Below are 20,890 nucleotides of genomic sequence, written 5' to 3' on the forward strand. Positions count from 1 at the left end.
TTTCTCGTAAAGTCTTTTGGCTGCATCATATTCTGGTATATGCAGTGAAAAAAAGATTTCAGAAAATTCACAGAAGTCACAAAATACACATAATTAAACAGAGAATTATTGTAAACCTGATTTACTGAATATATTAAAAGTAATCACGCAGTATTTGACAATATTCAACATATACTCACATAAATGATGCAAAAGCCTGTGTTTCCTGGTTGGCTGAGTATTTGCTATCCTCTCTTCATCATATCTATAGAACATCTTCTGGTATGTCTCAGAATTTCTCTTAAAGGGTTGGTTCTGTTGCAGTGTTTCCTTTTCCCTAATATAAATATAATAGGCTGGCATCATTTGTACTTTTGTACTCTTACTCTACTACTACTCTACTCTCTCTACTACTCTTCTCTTAATGCGTTACACTAATGAATGTTATAAATCTAATTTAACTGTACTACAAGCTTAAGGATTTTCCCTCCAAGTTTTAGTTTTCTGATCTCATTGTGATATGAACTGACAGCACTCTCATCATGTCATCAGCATTGATCTTAAAAACACTTCAGGTTGTCTTAGCAGAGTTTTTCTCTGCACTTCATTTTAATCAGTTTGGCCGAAGAAACCAACCATCATATTGGTATCACACCAAATCCTGTGCTTAACCATGCTAAACTTTTTTGTTTTGTTATGTTTTTGTTATGATTCCCATATGATGCCTGCAGCATTGTACCATCATGTTCCCACCAGTTGATGACAGTAAATCAATCCAGATGTTGACAAAAAAGTATGAAAAGCATTAGAGGGTTTGTGCTCACTACATCACATTCTGCATCTCTCTGTGTTGCTAGTTATGTAAACATTTACAAAATGAAATTGCGTGCTCATAAATAATATGCAGTTTTTGGAGTTTATTATATATATACTTCAAACTGTATCACACGTGTTGCATGGTTTGGGATGTTTAGATGTAACAACTACACCTCAGGTAGTTCAGTTGCACAAACTGGTCACCTCACAACTGCTACTGCCATTATGGATGACACTGTTGATGTATTTGTTCAAAAGTGTTCTGCACCCACAGACCTGTTCAAATCTTTGATACCTTTGACCACAACATTTTTTTTTTAAATTAACTGTTTGTTGTTCTCTTGTCTGCCATTGATTTTAAGGATTCTTCCTGCAGATGTTTCCAGTAGATTTTAAAGAGTTTTAACTCTCTCTCTCTCTCTCTCTCTCTCTCTATATATATATATATATATATATATATATATATATATATATATATATATGCTGGAGTTAACCAAATTATCAAAAACGGATTGGTAGTCCAGCCTTTGTCAAGTCTTTGCATGTGCATTTTATTTTATTATTTTAAAGAAATTATGACAAATAAAAACCTTAACACGTAAAACTCCTCATGTTTTGTGACAAAATTGAAATTAGGTACTACAACTCTTTAAAATTAAAATACGACATAATACAAGCATTTGTCCAACCTTTTTTAATCTGCATGACACATGGCCCGCCCTGAAGTCATATCTGCTTATGGGATATCGATACTTCAAAATTAAAGTCATTTTCATGAGGTATTTTTGTAAAGCACTTTCGTTTCCTGCGTACTCTGACCTCCTGCATCTTTTCACGTTTCAAATATTGCAACATACTGTCGTCAGCAAGACTTTTATTCTGAAAGCCATACCCAGAAGTCCCGCCGCCGTGGACATGGTAGCTAGCTTGATGCTAGTGTGAAAAGCACACGATCACTTCTGAAGGACGGAAAGAAACACAGTCGCTGCCCGGAACACTTTCTCATCTTTTCTTTCGTCTCAGCGCTATAAGATTATATTAGCAGGTAAGATGTGAGCTGTGTGTCCGCGGCCGGATGATAGCCGATGTATTTTATGGCCTATTGTCGTTTCAGGCCGTATTGCTGGCGTACAAGCTGAGCTGCTCTCTTTTCACAGGGATACATCACGTATGGCGCTCTTTACTTCGAAACGGTTTGCAAAGACCCGCGCCTGTCATGATAATTTCCCACATTTAAAGGGAAATATTCGCAGTATTTCAGGTTCCAGTAGAAACATAATGTCGAAGTGTCAAATTTTCCTACCGTCGACCTTTATTTTCCTGCATGAAAGGGCCTTGGGAGAAATTTCAGGGCGTTGAGATGTTCATAGTGAAAATTGTTTTCAGTTACAGCTAGTTTGGTGGAGAAAGAGACACACACCCCCTTTAATTCAAAACTTTGTAGCAGAAATTTGAGGCACTTTTTATATTTCGCTTGCTCTCGTCACAAGTCGACCACAACATCGCCATGTAGAGCAGGCGTGTGAAATGAGAGCATTTCAGTGAAGAGCAGGGGTTGAAATAAAGGATATTTAGTGTTATTTACATGGAGAGTATTGTGTTTGCACGCTGGCTCCGCTGCTGTAGCCGCCGCAGTGAAAGCCTGGCCCTGCTATCATGGCTGTAATGGCTCTATCAAGGCGTCGCAGCACACTGCTATTGTGATTTTTAAAACACCCACTTTCGTTTGTGGACTATGAAGGATTGAGTAGATCTTTTTAATCCTCATATTTAATGTAAATGCGGAGCTTGCAGCGCATTATGGACAACATCAGACTATCTCTGCAAATGACAGCACACGTTTGGAGGCTTGATCTACTCTTCCAAAGAATACATTGATGGGTTTGCAACCAGTCCCGTATGACTTTCAAGAAAAATCTTGATTAATATACATGCAAAAGATTTAATCAGAATCCAGCTAAAAATATACAATACTAGTATTTATAGCACTCCAGTTTCTGGTTAGGTGTATGTCTTGCTTGCTTATCACAACAAGCAATACAGACTAAATTTGTAATCTTTCCTCTGAATAAAAAAAAACACACACACACACATATATATTTTAACTTTATTTTTTAAAGAGAAGTTGGGGCAGACAGATGTGGTAGAATATGGGAGATGGGTGTGTATGGAGGTTTGTCTCTAATTATAAAAGTCGCCCCTGTGAGCATGGTTTAATGGGCTGCATCAGGTCTGGTCCTCCAGCTTCAGAGTCCTGCTTCTGCTGATTTCCCTCTGTGTTCTTCTTTAATCTGATTTAGTCCAGAGATGACTGGTGAATGTTGCTAATTGCAGGCCTGTGTTGTACTGATATTGTCTTCAGCCATGACACATCAGCAGTGTTTTTTTTGATCACCTTCCGCAAACTAAATCAAGATCTCACAAAATGCTGGCATTGTTCAGCAATTTTAGACACTGTAAGATACACACATTCTGTGGATTTTAGCATTTTAGCATTCAAACTGCAGACCATCAGAAACTCTCAGAAAAAGTGTCGAGCTGCAGACCTGCAACAAATGTGTGGGCCCCATGTGTGATCCATCAGACGCTTTGCTGAGAAACACAAGTGTTTTTAGGGCACAGAGCTCTTCTTTTGTGACTTTGGTTGCTCCATTTTGGAATTTCTTGAAGTTGTAGTTGAGTCAAAGTTTTGTTTCTAGCTGTTTCTGGAAAATAGCCTCTAATGGCTCCTTTCCAAAGGGCTATACTCATTATTTCACAACACTGACTGTTAGTTGGTGAAAGAAAAAAAGCTTTATTTCCAGAACACAGTTTATCCTTCAGTAACTGAACATGTAAGGGATGTTTGGCAACTCACACATGGACAGTTATGCAGATTTGCACATTTTCCTCCCTGGTTATGACCACATTAAACTCTGTTGTTATATTGCCTTGCTGCTAATATGTGTGGCCATCATTTCCATCTTTCACTTTTTATCTATATTGCCAACTGCTCTGGGCATCATCCACATACTGTATGCATTAAAAGTCTTATGGCGTCCTCTTTGAATCAGATATGAGCTGTGATTATGAAATAGATGTGTGATGAATGCATCAATAACTGTTAAAGTTGTTTTGATGATATAGTGGAGGACTTAGAAATGCAATGTTAGTGGATGATTGAGTGAGAAGTTGTTTTTCTAACTGCTTTGGAAACATCTATTTAAAAAGTGTTTAACAGCCTGTGGAATTCAAAGTTATCTTGCCATGCTCACTTTATCATTTTCTGTGGTGTTTTGTTTTTTCATTAGATCTTTGGGCAAACAAAAAAGCCTTTGGCCATGTCAGGACAGAGGAAAGGAGCTGCAGCGCGGCTGCCTAAATGTGCCTTCTGCAGAACCAACCGGGACAAGGAGTGCGGCCAGCTGCTGGTGTCTGACAGCCAGAAGGTGGCAGCCCACCATAAGTGCATGGTGAGGAGAGCTCGTAGTTCTCAATCTTTTTAGCCTGTGATACCTCAAGCCAAAATCCTGTGTGTTTGCAACCTGAAATGTATGCAGAACAGTGGACAGTTTAGCCCCAAAATTGTGGCTTTTATTTTTATTATTCCACTTCCTTATAAGAGAAAGTAATTGAAAAAACCCTCTACTCACAATGCAAAAAAGAGATACACTATGAAAAAACAGATATAATACATTTGTTTAGCACAAAATATGAGGATCATCTCCTAAAAATAATCTTGAAAGTCTCCAAATAGTCTTTTGTCTTCTGGCTGGTTGTGACTTCCAGGTTAAGAGAACACTGCTCTGCAGCTTAACATGCTATATCAAAAACCTGGCTAAATGAATTTGACAAAAACAATAATTGCAACTCATAAGGAAATGTGCAACATTGCAGCATTTTATCAGATTTTATTTGATAACGTGTAAAAAACAAAAACCATTCAGTAGGTGTTTTCATATTTTTTCTATGTAGCTATTCTCCTCTGCCCTGGTTACATCTCACTCAGACAGTGAAAACATCGGAGGATTTTCCCTTGAGGATGTGAAAAAAGAGATCAAGAGGGGAAATAAACTGGTAAGTACCCAGTGGTCATCTCAGTGTAGCATTAATGATTTGAGGACAAAGAGTGTTACTGTATAAGGCCACAAAATCAAGTCATGTGAAAACTATAAATTATGAATGACTCATTAAAATGAAATCCAACATATTTATGTATGTATTTGTGCATGTTTATATTTAAATGCATATTACTAGATCTAAATATATGGTGATATGGGATGGTGGTATTGAGGCCAACACTACTGCACATCCAGTCACTGCTGCTTGATGTTGCTCACTGATGTTTTCCTGAGCGTGATGATGTCACTGTAGTGTAAATCTACCGTAATGTTAAGTTTCCTCTGTGTGTATACCTGAGGTGTGCAAGTTCGTACACCGGCTGTGGCTCAGGAGGTAGAGCGGGTCGCCCACTAATCGGAAGGTTCGATCCCCGGCTCTTCTAGTTCGTGCCAAAGTATCCTTGGGCAAGATACTGAAGCCCACGCTGCCCCCGATGTTTGTAACATCGGTGTGTGAATGTGCTAGAGTGCTTTGTGCGTAGTGCAAGCACTGTATGACTGTGTGTGTGAATGGGTGAATGTGACATGTATTTTAAAGCGCTTTGATAGTCGATACAACTAGAAAAGCGCTATATAAGTACAAGTCCATCCAAATCCATTTACCATTCTTTGTATTCATGGTGTGTATGTGTGCATTATATAGAATAGCTATGTAAGTTCCCTACAGATGATTAAAATGAGCTGGTAGCTCATCAGCTTTTCCATCTAATAAAAGACCCTGAATTCCACGTGTTAAAATTAACAGGTTGTGTTTTTTCCCTCTGTCTGACAAACTGTTGAATAAGGAGTCTGATTCTGTAATGCAATTAAAATTTAATTAGCAGCTTTTCTGATTGAATTTGTACAGTATGTACATAGGTGTAAATGAATATCAATTTCACACATAATATTGACTTTTCACTGTGGTGAGAGATTACCAATATATTTACAAGTGAAGTGTCATTTCTACATATCTCTGAGCAGTATGTTAAGTTTAATTTTTTAAAGTTTGTTCTTTTACTCTCATCCACCTTGAGCTACATATACATGTTTTCTACTGTGAAATCTATTTCGAAGAGCAATTTTTAGATATTAACAAATAACAAATAATGATCAGTATTGGCAATGTATCTTTGCATAAATGTAAAAATGCTTGAATTTTTATTTACAACCTGTCAATACTAAGATTTCTCTGCTGTTTCTCTGTCTGCTTTTTTTTTTTATCTTATGTGCTTTTGTTCCATCTTCCCTCCTGCATTTAATTTGTTTTCCTCCTGCCACAAACATAATTCTCCCCACAGGGATATTGTTTCATGATATTTGCATATGGCCTTTCAGACAGTTGTGTCTGTCGGGGTCCCATGGTCTTTGGAGAGAAATTATGATTCGGATCCACACTGGCAAATCACATTTCACATTGCTAATTGACAAATCACATTAGCAGTTGTCAGCTATTCGAATGAACATAAAAGGTTGTGAGACTGCATGTGCTTGGTAGTTTTTTTCCCTGAAAGATGCAGCTCTGTTTCTTTTTTCTCCAGATGTGTTCCTCATGTCACCGACCGGGTGCTACTATCGGCTGTGATGTGAAGACTTGCCGGAGAACGTATCACTATTACTGTGCTGTGAAGGACAAAGCCCAAATCAAAGAGAATCCCTCACAAGGGATTTATCTGTAAGTCACTTTGTCTTTGGACCTTACACACATTCATCCACAACAAATAAAGATATTTGTCATTCATGTCATTTTTTTCTTTTGTTCCGAATGCAGCGTTTACTGTCGCAAACACAGAGATGCTTCTCAGGATGGCATTCAAGGTAGAGTATGCTTAAACATACCACCAGGCTACATGGATGATTGGATTTACAGCTGGACTTCTGTTTTCCTTTTCAGTCACAACATATATATACAAACACTTGATCCCATGAATTTGAGTTGTTTGTTATGCATACCATAGTACTATTGACTACTAATGATTGTCTTGTTTGCATTTTATTGTGAAATGTGTTACAATGTTAAATACTAATACCACACGAAACACTGTCTTAGTGCAGTAACCCTAGATACAGTGTGTTCAGGAAGTATTCAGACCCCATTAACTTTTTGCACACTTTGTGTTTTTGATTAAATTTTTAATAGGGAAATTACCATTTTTTGTTTAGCAGTCTACTCTCAATAACCAACAATGACAAAGTGAAAATATGTTTTTTAGGAATTTCTGCAAAATCAAAATGTGAAATCTCTCATTTACAAAATTATGCCCTCAAGTGTTCTTGGGTGAGTCTCTACAAACTTTGAACCCCTGGATGTGGGTAGTTTATCCCATTCCTCCAGTAGGATTCTCTCAAGCTCTTGTCAGATTGAATGGGAAGTGTCTGTGAACTGTTGTCTTCAGGTCTCTCTGAAGATATTCTCTATGGTTTAAGTCTTGGTTTAGTTTGGATAGTCAGAGATTTGTCCCAGAATCAAACCAGCATATTGGCTGTATGCTCCAAGTCATTGTTGTGCTGAAAGTCTCAGGTCTTATGCACCTTGAAGCAGGCTTTCTTTAACAACCTCTGTGTATTTGGCTTTATTCATCCTTCTCCCAATTCTGACCAGTCTCCCTGTCCCCCATAGCATGATGCTGCTACCACCATGCTTCACTGTAGGGATGATATTAGACAGGTGATGAGCAGTGCCTGGTGTAGTATTTGGTGTTCTGCTCAAATGGTTCAATTTTTGTCTCATGAGTCTTTTCCTGTGCTTTTTATGCTCTGACTCCTGTAAAGTACCACTCAAAGTGGCTTCTGTGTAGCCACTTTACCATTTAAGTCTGATTGTTGGAGTGCTGCTGAGATGATTGCCCTGAGGACTTCTGAGGCCCTGTTAGAGTGATTGTTGGGTTCTTGGTCACCTCTCTGACTGAGGCCCTCGTTGCCTGGTTACTCATTTTAGCCTGACAGCCAACTCCTGGTCCTGGTTGTTCCAAGCTTCTTCCATTTCACAACAATTGAGGCCACTGTGCTCCTGGAAATCCTGATGTGCAATGCAAATTGTGGGACTTTATACACACGTGTGCTGTGGTAAGCTATGCCAGCTCAGTGCAGTTCAAAAATCAAGTTCTAGGCACATTTCAAGAATTCTTTAAAAAAAGAGGATGCCCCTACTCTGGAAAAGGATCCAAATACTTTTGTAAATCAGAGATTTCAGTTTTTGATTTTTAATGAATTTGCAAAACTTTTTATAGAACATGTTTTTGCTTTGTCATTATGGGTTATTGAGTATAGATTGATTGGCAAAATGGCAATTACAATTAAATTCACAACACAAAGTCTGCAAAAAGAGAAGGGGTCTGGATACTTCACTACAGTGAAACCACTGTATCTGCTTGAGTCTGAAGTTCTTGATCAGATTTTTGTGTCAAAATGGAAATTACATCCACTCTCAGGTACTTTGCTTTGATGAATTTTTTATAAACAGAACTTGCTGTGCTAAACATGGCTGTTTGTTACCAGATGAAGAGGGAGGTGTGGCCAATGATTCAGACTCATCGCCACCACAAAGCAGGGGCAGAGGACGGTTTGAGAAGGTGAGAGCCAAAGTGGGATCTCGTGGCCAATCAGAAGACAGCCGCTCCACCTCCTCGCAGGCTGCAGATGAGGAGAGCTCCTCCCATGTAAGGCAACACTCTTTAAAGTGTGAATACAGTCTGCGATATTCACTTGGTTGTTCTGCATGTGGCCTCTGTTTCTGAGTGTTCTGTTTGTTCCAGCGGGACAGGTCACCTCTTCGGACCAGTCCAGGAGATGGCGGCCAGCGCTGCGGCTTTTGTCATGCTGGTGATGAAGAGAACGAAACAAGGGGAATGCTTCACACTGATAACTCCAAAAAAGTGGCTGCACACTACAAGTGCATGGTAAGAAATGGTACTGTGTGTAAGAGAGTGTTTGTGCAACTCACTCTCTATAAATGTGTATATACATCACACCAAATTGCATCTGTCTGTAATCTCTGATCCCTTCCAGCTTTTTTCATCGGGGACAGTCCAGCTGACCACTACATCACGGGCTGAGTTTGGAAACTTTGATGTGAAAACAGTCATCCAGGAAATCAAGAGAGGGAAAAGAATGGTACAAAATTTGTTTAACTTTATTTAATTTTTTTATTGTTTGCAATGTACAGCAATTAAATGATTGGCTTTGTCGTTTTCCTAGAAATGTACACTCTGCACTCAGCTGGGTGCTACCATTGGCTGTGAAATCAAAGCATGCGTGAAGACCTACCACTATCACTGCGGCCTGCAGGACAAAGCCAAGTACATCGAAAACATGGCGCGTGGTATCTACAAGTGAGTTCAACTTGTACAGATTTTCAGCTAAAAAGATAAATAGCGCTTTCACTTCACAACCAGATTTAGACAATATTACTGAAATATGTATTTATATATGCAGGTTTTCTCTTTATATTTACAGTAATTTTCACTTTGGTGTTAAATTTTATATGTGATCATTAACAGAGCAACAGTAATTCCTTAAACTCAGGAAAGTTATGGGAAAGGTTACAGGATCACAAAATGAAATAAGAATTATGACATCATGTTGTCAGAATGATTTTTTTAATCAATTGAACTGTGTTATATCATATTCTGGTATTTATTAGTTACAGAAGTTAGGTTTATTTCACCACAACCAACAATCCTAAACCTCATGCCACCCCTCTTCTATCAGTTCTCCAATCACAATTCAGCATGAGAGTGTGATTAAAGTTAATTAAGTATTAACTCAACAAAATGTGTTGAGTGTGTCCTTAAGGCCTAACAAACACGTTGGAAGAATTTCCCTCCTCAAATATTTGCAAAGCTAAACTTTTAGAATATTGTAAATTGTGCATTGTTTACATTCATGTCAGCTAGCTTGCAGTCTTCCTCTTTCCTGGCTTTGCTATGTGTATGTTTCTTTGTGCATGACCACTGACAACTGTTGGTAAATGGATTATAATGAAACCAGTGTGTATGTGCATGTGTGTGTCCTTGCTTACGTGCACAATCCAAACAAAAAGAGGACCCACTCATGAAATCATTGTGTAAAAACTCTATAGACAACCTTTAACTCTTTAGCACTTGACTCTCTCTGTGCAGTGCAGATGCTGCTTTGTATTACTGTATTTTGTTACTTACAAATTCTCCCTGCATGTATATGTGTTTGCATGTGTTTTAGGTTATACTGTAAGAACCACAGTGGGAATGAGGAGAGGGATGAGGAAGATGAGGAGCGAGAGAATCGCAGTAGAGAGAGGGCAGCAATCGACCACGGAGGAACACCGTCAACACAACTGAATGGCAACTAGGTATGTTATTGACGGTTACTGAACACAAAACTATTATTAAAACTTTGTAACTGTCTACTTGTGATACATGAAGATAAATAAATGAAATGCAGATTTATACATTTCCTGTCCTTTGGTTGATGTCATTTTTTACAGGTTCTGATGGATGTGACGTGGGGAGAAAACAGAGGAACTCAAAAGACGAGGGAGAGATATTTTTTATACTAAATCTTAGCCTACTCACAAAGTCGTGGTCTGCAAGCTGCCACGAGTCCTTCACACAGTTTCTTCCAGTAAAATGGACACAATGTCCCAGTGTTCAGCAGACGTCTTCTTCATTAAACCCTGTTTTGAGTTGAGTGGATGAGCTTTTCACAGACTGGAGGTCCTCAGCAGAGCACGGGGCTGCTGCAGGATACTGAAAAGCCATGGCTAATCTCTCCCCAGAGTCAGTTACGGGCTCAGTTTCAAATACATGTATTATTGCCGTGAATAAGAGCTGATCTTTTGATTGTCACTCACTGCCCATGTCCCCACAGATTGCGTGACCCACACTTGCTGAAAGTCGATACATTCTTCCTCCTCCTTAGCTTCTAAAGGACTCACTTTTTAAGAGGGGTCTGTTTGTTACTAGTCTCTATGAAGTTGTGCAGTTTGATTACCTTGTTTCTGTAATCATGTCTTAAGAATACTCTTTTCATGTTAGCCTTTCTTTCTTGATATGTAATATTTTGCTACTGTATTATTATCATCATGAGTAATTTTGAATATCTGGATCTCAGACAGTCACAATTACAAGTTTTGCCAGCATGCACTTGGATTTTCCCACTGTTAAAGGTGGTGTTTTTTTATTTAGCTGCTAAAGGGCAAAGTAGAGCTCTTTAGAAGAGTTGGCTTGACTTTGTTTGATGTACTGTTACTTGTATCTCTACAAAATGTATCCATGAATGATTGGAAATAGAAAATATTTTATTTTACACATTTGCTGAGTGAACTGAGTTTTTATTTGAAAGTGTGTCCAGAAGGTGTTGTATAGAAAACAGTGTTCACAGTACTCACTAAGGATGCACCAATACCACAGTTTTTCAATCTAATTGGATTTGAGTACTTGCCGATACCGAGTACCAATATGAGTACTTTTTAATGCCATTACACTTTGCACATTTACTTGAAAATGTGTTTTGTTTTCATCAGATATTGTTTCATTCTCTGGCTGTAAGAAATTGTTGTAACTGACCCTAACCCTCTTTGAACTCGGCATCGTGTTGGTTTTTTAGATGTTTTATCAGGTTGCTTGTGTTGAAAGTACTCGCTTTCGTCCCTCCTCTTGACAACTTTGCAGAGCATAATTTGCAGTCTGCTTTACTTTTGTAACCATCATTCACTTTGAAATACCTCCACACTGCCGACATTGCTCTTCCTTGCTCTCAATTAGCACCTGATCGCCAAACTGAATGTCACGCTCCCGTAAAGTGGTATTGGATGCCGTGGTATCGGGACACTTTTATGAATACTTTTATGTACGAGTACAGGAACAGGGTATCAGACAGATACCCGATGCTGGTATCAGTATTGGTGCATCCCTCGTACTCATGGCAGATCACAGGTTGTTAAAGGTGAAGATTTCTGGTGAGGTTTAAAGAGTGAGGAATGTCACACTGGCTGCAAGGTCATGAAGTCAGATCATGCAGTTATGTAAGATTACCTTAGCTGTACCCTCTACATTCACAGCGAGGCCTCTCATGCTCCCATCTGAAACATTAACTCTTCTGTTTTACTTTGGATACATTGTTCAAATGTAAAAATCTTATCTTAGCATTTAGACAACTTATTTGGAGATTTCAAGGAAGTTTTAATCAAAAGCAACTGGACTTAGTTGTAGTCTAGGAAGACGTTTCACCTCTCATCCAAGAGGCTTCATCAGTTCGTGTTCGCATCTGACCAGGCTACGACTGTCCAACTGTCCAACAGAAACTGGCATTTAGCCATCACTGATCGTATTCTGTACACCTGTGTTTTTCCTACTCTGATATGTCAAAATTCCCTCCATGAAAAAGACCTATCATACACATACCATGTACTAATTATCCAAGTGCACTGTAGCAGAAAACATTATTGTTCTGCACCAAAATGGGATGATGCAATATGTGTACTGACAAACATCGAACACCAACTTTAGAGTGCCACTGCCAATTTAACTTCACAAAGATAAGGCAGTAAGCTGGATCTATTTTCAGCTCTTCCTGTTTCTGTACTCTGCTGTTAGTTGTAATATTCTGTTAGTCTCTCCATTTCCTTTATTTATTATATGGTGGGACAATACCGTCCATCAGCAGTGTATTATTTTAATCTTGGCACCTCCAGTGTGAAACCACACTTGAAACCACCTTAGTATTAGTGTGGAGTATGGAATACACAGTCTGGAGTTGGTCCTTTGACAATAGTTAATAAAGCAACAAGTAACCATGATGATGTTTGTAATGGTCATACTCTGATAAAGACCTTTTTGGGACACAGTTGAAAGGACAGGTTCACATTCCAAGCCTATCTTAATACAATACCCCCATGTCAATTCAAGTCAGTTTTATTTACACCAAATCCTAACAGAAGTTATCTCATGGCACCTCTCATATAGAGCAGGTCTAGACATGTGCATTGGAAGATTTGTTGGTTATTATAATCATTCCTCCCAGCTGTATATAGATGGCTTGCCAGTGTAATTGAAGTGTAAGAGATGGGGACAAATGCATAGTCCTCATGTTGTGTAGCTATATGACAAGAAATGATGGAAGAGAGAGATGGTGAGACAGGAGAGACAGGAGTCGGGGGATGTTGCTGTTCGTCACCTCTAAGCCTTAGGCCACCAGAGCAGCCACACACGACAGAGAAATTCATACTTAACAGACACTAACTCTAACTCTGATGCCCATATAATTTCTCTAACTGAGAAGCCTGATATTGGCTCTGACTGAACTCTGGTGTGCAGTTTTACAAAACAGTGCCTAGATTTTGCCCCCCATCACCTGTATTGTTAGGAAGACATGTCCTCAGACCACTTATGGATGGGAGTCATGACAAAATGTGAACATATTCTTTTACATTTGAATAAACTTCAGTTCAGTTCAAAACTTTCTCACTGACTTAGTGTTAGTGGTCAAACTCCCAAAAGTGTGGCATCATCATTTTTGATTTACAGAGGAAGTTGTCTCTGTATGGACTAACTGAACATGGGATTTTCCTCTGATGGCAAATGTAACTATTAGTGTAAAATAATAATTACTATTATTATCATTATTATTATTATTATTTTACTAATTTTACTAAATAAGCAGTGTGAAGGTGATGGGCATTTTACAAACCAATTTATCAGTTAATCTAGATAATAATCAGATTACTGATTATTAGCTGCAGCCTTGTAGTTTAACCAAGAATGATATTTTTTCACAGTGTGGCTCTGCAAACTCCATAATCAATATGCTGTCACGCATAGCGATAACTTTGTCCTTAAAAGGGAAACTGAAGTTCTGCACAGCTGCCTAAGGTCATGATCATGAGGTTTACTCCACTTTAGAAGTCAGGCCTGAGGATGTGGGGGCCACTAAACAATATGTTTATTACCACATCTGTACCGAGACAGGAGATAAATTAGTTTTTTCTTCATTAAATATGTATTGCTGAGTCTTATTCTCTCTCGTTTTGTACGGCGGTGAGGCGGTTGCAGCTCTATCACCTCCACCCCACGGCGGGGCGGGGCTAACTCGGCTCTGCTCATTTGATTTGCCCGCGTCACAACACACACACACAGCCCGGAACAAGACAGAAGCCTCTGGTAGCGAGGAAAGCTAGCCGCGTCCATGTGTGTGCTACAGCTGCTGTCACAAGGGTGAAGAGTCCGCGAAACCATTTCAAGAACAAATCGTACTTTTCTCTATCTGAAGACTCCGCTAGACGACATAAAACTGAACGGCAGGGACCGACATAGACATGGCGACTTCCAGCTCCTGTGTTGTGGTGAGTTCCCCTCAGCAACCGGAATGAAATTAGACACAGAAGGTGGTCGTAGGCTACGTTACAGGTCCACTGGAATAACTCTGTACACGGGCGGACTGTGTGATAAAAACCTTCTATATACTGTTTTCTGTCAGTAGTTAATCATCTCTATGTGTGTGTGTTGTCTGTTTGTTCACCTTGGTGACACGCTTTGATTGTAAATAGTGTATTTTCCTATGCAGCGTGGCCTCTGGCTATGGAGACAGACACGCGCTCTCAACGCTCAGCGTACGTGACGCAAGAGACAGTAAGGATGGACACATTAAAACCCAATTTGTGGGGGTTTGTGTGTCTGACTGGAGTTTACAGGTTATATTAGCATAATTACATGTTTATACACAGAGACATTCAGACAAGAAGACACGCACGCGCTACAAACAAGGGGGCGTGTTTGAGCGTGCTCTTCTGTCCTTAAGGTTTAAAATACTAAGGTGCATTATTATTATTATTATGTGTCTATTACATGCAGCTGAAGTATATGAAGTATGTTGGCTTTAGACCTATGTCCAAACATTACTAATGTCCACAGTTATGAATGTAATGCAGTTTTTCCAACAAGATCAGAGGACATGAGAGAAAAAGGCTTTTTATTGTCTTGTTTTTGTTCCATGAAAGTTGCCCCAAGCTGAACAGGAATTTTGGAATTTTAAAAATAGTTTTCCTTTGTATATACATGCAGTACATATGTATGTATCTGTGTTATTCCAGTTTGAGTGAAAGCACCAGGTCCTGTGTTCATTCTGCAATACATATTATAGATAAGCTTATAGATAAGAATTGCCAGTGCACTGGAAAAAAGTAAATAAATAACCAATGTTCTATCTTCCAGCATTTGAAGGCCAGTGTTTTATTGTCATCAAGTCTGGCCGGCAGACTGGCAGACCCACTTGCTGACACGGATAATGAAACTACAAATGCATCTTGCTAGAACAACATTAAAAGACAGTGGAGGATCTTGCCTTCTGTATCTTATTTCAAATGCAATTTGCTGTACAGCGTGGACTTGCCAAATATGGACTTTGTTAGCACAAACTTCAAGGTCGCCCTCTTATTGACATCAGGCTAGTTCATTGGGTTGTTTGTCATGTTTAAATAACAGGCAACAAGCCTATGAGTAACAGTGTAAAATACTCATGTGACCATGAGGACATCTGCTTGGTATCAATGATTATTATTTGTAGCTGAATGGCCTGTAGCCCAAACAGATGGGCCTGTTTTTCCATTTCAGTGGGCATTAGGCGACTGCTTTATTCCAGTTCAACCACGTGTGATGTGAGGGTGGGCAATTTGCAATCTAGTGTTTGATAAAGCGATAAGATTTTGCTGTCTTGAGAGGATACTGTGAGTCTGCCTATGGTCATTCATGTTGCTACCACAGCACCTCAAGCTCTGTACCAGCTCCCTGCTGTCACATGATACCCGTTATACTGTCTGGGGTCATGTAGCATGCAGTTTGAGCTAGAGGGGGAAATTTGATTTATTTTTATTTATAAAATAAAAGAAATACGGACAACCTTTCATAGAATTAGGCAAAGTACTTTCTTTCTGGAAAGACATCTCAGTTGCCAATATCTTACTATTTAATATATAAGTATTTACTTAGAAGAGACTTTCTTTAATCATGACCAAGTAAGTACAATGCAGAGATGCCTCTTTCTAAGAATCTATGCTTAGTATTTACCACCACTGACTACAGCCTCAGTGTAGAGCTAGGTGGAGATGCTAGTTGCTTGCTGTACAAAATCAGGCATTGTCCTCTGAGTGTGTGTTTTGTGGAAGAAAAACCACTGAGGCAGTGACATACATGGAGGGAGTCAATGGGAATGTAGACCACTGCTGACCCCATCGCCTTTACCTCGTGCTGCCCTGTATCAGATGAATGCTCCATGTCCCATTTTAGGTAATACCCCTGAGATTTTTTAACCCCTTCATGTCCTGTTTTATTTCAGATCAGTGATGAGGAGCAGGGGTATGACCTGGACCTTTTCTGCATACCAAAGCACTATGCCGCTGACCTGGAGAGGGTCTACATTCCACATGGACTCATCTTGGACAGGTGGATTGCAGCATTTTTAGCGGCTTGTAGCAGAGTTGCGTAAATGTGATGAATTGTCAGGGTTGACTAAAAGGTGGAATGATTGAGTGACAAGTCTGTCTTAACACCCAACCCTGTGGGGTTCAAACGTGTTCAGTAACTGATGGATTTAAGTGCTTAAGTGTGTTTTTTGCCCAGTCTTACCAATAAACACAGTCAGACACCATTTAAAATTTTAGTAAATATTTAATAAGTGATCATGATTTTTTTCCCCCAATGGTTTTAAAAAGCCTATTGTTGTCAAGACAGCACACTGTATACAGACTGTCTGCTGAACTTGCAGTATTTCCATGTGCATATTTTGGATTTAATGATTAATGCAGATAACCTTTGAGGTTTTTTGGTAGTTTCTATTAACCAGATCTCTATTAACCAGGGGTGATTATACTTGGGAGTGCTTTAGAAATAACAGCTGTGACTCAAACAGAGAGGAAATGGAAACTACTGCTGACAGTAGCAGAAACTGGGCTGACTATCCCCCTCTCTCTCTCTGTCTCCCTCTCCCTCCCACGTGACCACAGGACAGAGAGACTGGCCAGAGAGATCATGAAGGAAATGGGGGGGCACCACATTGTAGCCCTTTGTGTGCTCAAAGGGGGCTACAAGTTCTTTGCAGACCTGCTGGACTACATCAAGGCCCTGAACAGGAACAGTGACCGCTCCATCCCAATGACAGTGGACTTCATTCGCCTCAAGAGCTACTGTGTAATTGATCAGTTTTTCTCTTTACATTTTTTGCACTGCTTAAGAAGCACTGTTTTAATGTTAATTGTTTTTCTATTACCTCTGTTAATTTAAAAGTTTAACAGGTTTGTGTGCTCAAAGGTACCCTATGGACTTTTTGACCACTAGCAAGATTATGGAGCAATGTTTTTACTCCATGTTGTTTGTATCTTGTGCATGAACATGGGGATGTGCATACATGTGCATGAGCAAACAGGCAAAGCAGCTTACATTCTTGCCACAAAGTTAAACTTTTCCACTGACCTGTGGTGCTAAGAATTTTAGCAATGTGCAGTCAAATGCAGGATTTAACTGTCAAAAATCAGCATTGTAAATGTTTTATAAGGAGTGAAATGCTTTCAGCACAGGTGCTAGGTGTAAATAATCAGATTTCCATCCAAGTAGTATAAATTTTAACCAAGGTTTCCATCCATAACCGTTATGTGAATATAAAGTGTTAAGTGCATCTAGATAAGTGGCTCTAAATTACATAGCGCTTTTATCTAAAGTACTTTACAGTTTGCCTCAACCATCTGCACACATACTCATAAAATGATGACAGCGAGTGCAGGCATCAGGCACTGAATGTAAACAGCTTTGTTTTCTTGATTTGTCCATTTTGATAATATACAACTCCCATATTATATAACATGCAGCAAATGTAGTTTGTTGCGTGTTGCACTTTTACAAGTTACAATGTGAAATCTGCAACATTTCATTCTTATCTTTACAGAACGACCAGTCAACAGGTGAAATCAAAGTTATTGGTGGAGATGACTTGTCTACATTGACAGGCAAGGTAAGATGTATGGAGGGCAGTATTATTATGACTAAAAGAATCCTTTTTGACACAGTGAAAACCCATTTTACTGCTTGTTTTCCATCCTGTCTAATGTCGCCACTATTTTCAACATGAACAGATATTTTTTAATGAATTGATAGACATTAACAGATTAATAATTTTGGAAAGTTGGAAGTTTATTGATAAGGCTTATCAAAGATTATGGTGATTAATATTGGCAATGACTTTGCTACACTCAAGTAAAGCCAATTCTTTAATATCATGATTTAGGCAAATTATTTTTTAGAGTGTTTTTCAGACAGGTGTGTTCTCTGTTTCTCTGTCAGCTGCCAGTAACACTGTATTGGGTATTTGGCAGTGTTTGTGTTCCACTCCCTACCACTCTCATTATGGTTTTCACTGTTAAATCACATATGAAGATGAAATGTGTTGGCTTCACAGTTTTTCACTAAAATAGTGATTGTTCTTTTCTTTTTGCACAGAATGTCTTGATTGTGGAGGTACGTACTATTTCTTTTTCTTTTCTATTTTCAAGTTGTAAGCTTTCATTTCCTAGCTCACTTATATGCTTCTCTCATGGTGGGTTTCCAGGATATCATCGACACAGGGAAGACAATGAAGACATTATTGCAACTCCTCAAACAGTACAATCCCAAAATGGTTAAAGTAGCAAGGTAATTTAATCTCCACGCAGCTTCCTGTCAAATACAAACTAGTAAATCTTGTGCAGAAAAAGGAATCATGTGATTGATGATCAGCCTGGTTTCTGTCCTCAGTTTGTTGGTGAAGAGAACACCAAGGAGTGTTGGCTACAGACCAGACTGTGAGTTTTTAGACAATACATATTTTCTGTTAAATTTTATTATTAGTAGAATATACTATATGTTATGCAGTGCATTTCTTACAAACTGTGCTTTACATACCTTCCATTCCATACCATTTCAGTGCCGTTAGTTTACCAGAAAGTGATTAATTCTCCTGTTTTCTTTGTAGATGTAGGATTCGAGGTCCCTGACAAATTTGTGGTGGGATACGCGCTAGACTACAATGAGTACTTTAGAGATCTTAATGTAAGTATTTGAGATAAATAAAGAAACATAATGAGTAAAGTAGCTTATAATTCATGCTATGATTTATACAGTTTGTACCTGTGTGTTAATGTTAGGTCTGACCAGGCTAGGACCCTCTAAACAAATAATGTTAATCAACAATATGCTACAATACTCATGGATTCTTCTCTGTTTCAGCATATCTGTGTCATTAGTGAAACGGGGAAGGAGAAGTACAAGGCATGAAGAGCACTTCATAACAAATTTTAATGTATGGTTTTATCTTTTACTGTCCATTTTCTATTTTGTTACTTCATATTTGTGTCATAAAAATTACTCAGCCTGCTCAGGGTCACTGAGGATACACTGATTATGGTGATAATCCTAACAGTTGCATTTCCTGTTTTAGCCACCACACACACAAACACATGCACACATGCTATATTCAGCTATAGATAAAACTGATTTCCTTAGATAGAACCACATCTGGACTGAACAGCATGGAGCCCAGCTTCACTTGAAATTAGAATAATGCTTGTATGCCCACACACTGATTATTATTATTTTTTTTTATACAATGGAATAATTTATTCGAAGCAATGCTTCTAACTTGTAATACAATATCACAATTGTTGTGCTAACATAACATTTGACAAACTCCTATTTTATAATACTTTGCGTTTATTGTAATTCTACTTTTACCAGATATTATCAATATGGGCACTTGAAAAGAGGATATTACACCTGTATGTATATTTTGGGACAAAGCACTTTTCTATGTTACTGGGTTCTGTGAGAACATTTTCTTAAGATTGACTGTGTAGCAAGGTAACAGAAATTTTGGCTGCTGTCCCTCATTGAACACATTACAATGCTGAAGATGAAATATCCTCTTTATATCAATGAAATCTTTATTTGAACGAAACATATATGCATCCAGTTTCTTTGTGTAACATAAAAGACAAAAATCATTTTTATGCTGGAATAGCTCTATACTGTATAGTATACAGATGTGTAAATGTTCAGTTGATAGTTCAACTGAAGTTAAATGTTGTTCAATCACATTTGAAATATTTAATCTGTATCTGCTTGTCATTGAATCAGACATAATTTGACTACCTTTTTCTTAAATTGAAACTATATTACACTCTCTCATTCAATGTTGTTGTCACTATAAACCAGTGTCAATTGAATTTCATAATACCAGCCATTAAATGTTCACACCCCTCCTGTCACTTGTAGATTTTACTATAAAGCTCTGTATACAGTTTAATATCAACTACTTGGAATGGTGAAATGATTTCTGTGCAGTTGATGGTGATAATACTGGGAAGTACCGTGGTGATGAATGATGTTACATGATGTGTTCTTACATCATGTCACTGGGGCTAAAAGCTCCCTGGGAAAGGGTTAAGGTAAGTCTGAACGGCTGCAGTCATCAGTGATTATGAATGTTTGACCTGTTTTTGTTATGGGACCTTGAGCTCCAAGCTTTCCATCTGTACAGTAGGACAATGTACATGTCATCTATTATATCACCAGTAACTGAGAGTCAAGAAAAATTACACAACTGTCTGAATTAAATACCTGCTGTGGGCCCTTTTTCTCTCTGAACAAATTGTGATTGCAAAGTTTCTTTTCATGTGTCCAGGTATATGAGCTTATTTGAGAATGTTCTCTGTATTTATTTATTATTCCACACTGACAGTTTGATTTGTAAATCATGGATTACAATTTTTAATTTTAATTTGATGATTTTATAGGCCATTTTATTAATTTAATTTGTTAATTAAAACCAAACATTTCCTGGTCAAATCTTGAGAGGAGCTTATATTTGACTATTTTACTAAATATGAAATAAATACTTTGCAACAGATAAGTAGATTTACTGGGAAAAGCTGCACATTGAGGACCACTATGATCTGATCAGCAGCCAGTGTGACATGAGGACCAGTGCAGTGCTCGGCTGCTCTAAATAACTGCCCATAC

General features: G+C 38.5%; 2 protein-coding genes across 2 annotated transcripts; both read left to right on the top strand.

The window, feature by feature from the left end:
• The first annotated feature begins 1,673 nt into the window (after nucleotides 1–1,673).
• On the top strand, nucleotides 1,674–11,163 carry phf6 (PHD finger protein 6). Its single transcript, XM_018669468.2, has 11 exons — nucleotides 1,674–1,840; nucleotides 4,086–4,247; nucleotides 4,750–4,851; nucleotides 6,416–6,549; nucleotides 6,646–6,692; nucleotides 8,373–8,533; nucleotides 8,630–8,773; nucleotides 8,883–8,987; nucleotides 9,072–9,205; nucleotides 10,074–10,203; nucleotides 10,339–11,163. Exons 2-10 carry the CDS (start codon nucleotides 4,116–4,118, stop codon nucleotides 10,201–10,203), a joined length of 1,089 nt encoding a protein of 362 aa, XP_018524984.1. The 5' UTR covers nucleotides 1,674–1,840; nucleotides 4,086–4,115; the 3' UTR covers nucleotides 10,339–11,163.
• Nucleotides 11,164–13,973: 2,810 nt separating this feature from the next.
• On the top strand, nucleotides 13,974–20,485 carry hprt1 (hypoxanthine phosphoribosyltransferase 1). The gene is made up of 9 exons (XM_018669445.2): nucleotides 13,974–14,193; nucleotides 16,182–16,288; nucleotides 16,849–17,032; nucleotides 17,784–17,849; nucleotides 18,335–18,352; nucleotides 18,444–18,526; nucleotides 18,629–18,675; nucleotides 18,846–18,922; nucleotides 19,100–20,485. The coding sequence occupies exons 1-9, from the start codon at nucleotides 14,167–14,169 to the stop codon at nucleotides 19,145–19,147; spliced, it is 657 nt and encodes a 218-aa protein (XP_018524961.1). The 5' UTR covers nucleotides 13,974–14,166; the 3' UTR covers nucleotides 19,148–20,485.
• The last annotated feature ends 405 nt before the right edge of the window (nucleotides 20,486–20,890 follow it).

This window comes from Lates calcarifer, linkage group LG8 (genome assembly GCF_001640805.2).
Source record: "Lates calcarifer isolate ASB-BC8 linkage group LG8, TLL_Latcal_v3, whole genome shotgun sequence".
NCBI classification, from domain to species: Eukaryota; Metazoa; Chordata; class Actinopteri; family Centropomidae; genus Lates; species Lates calcarifer.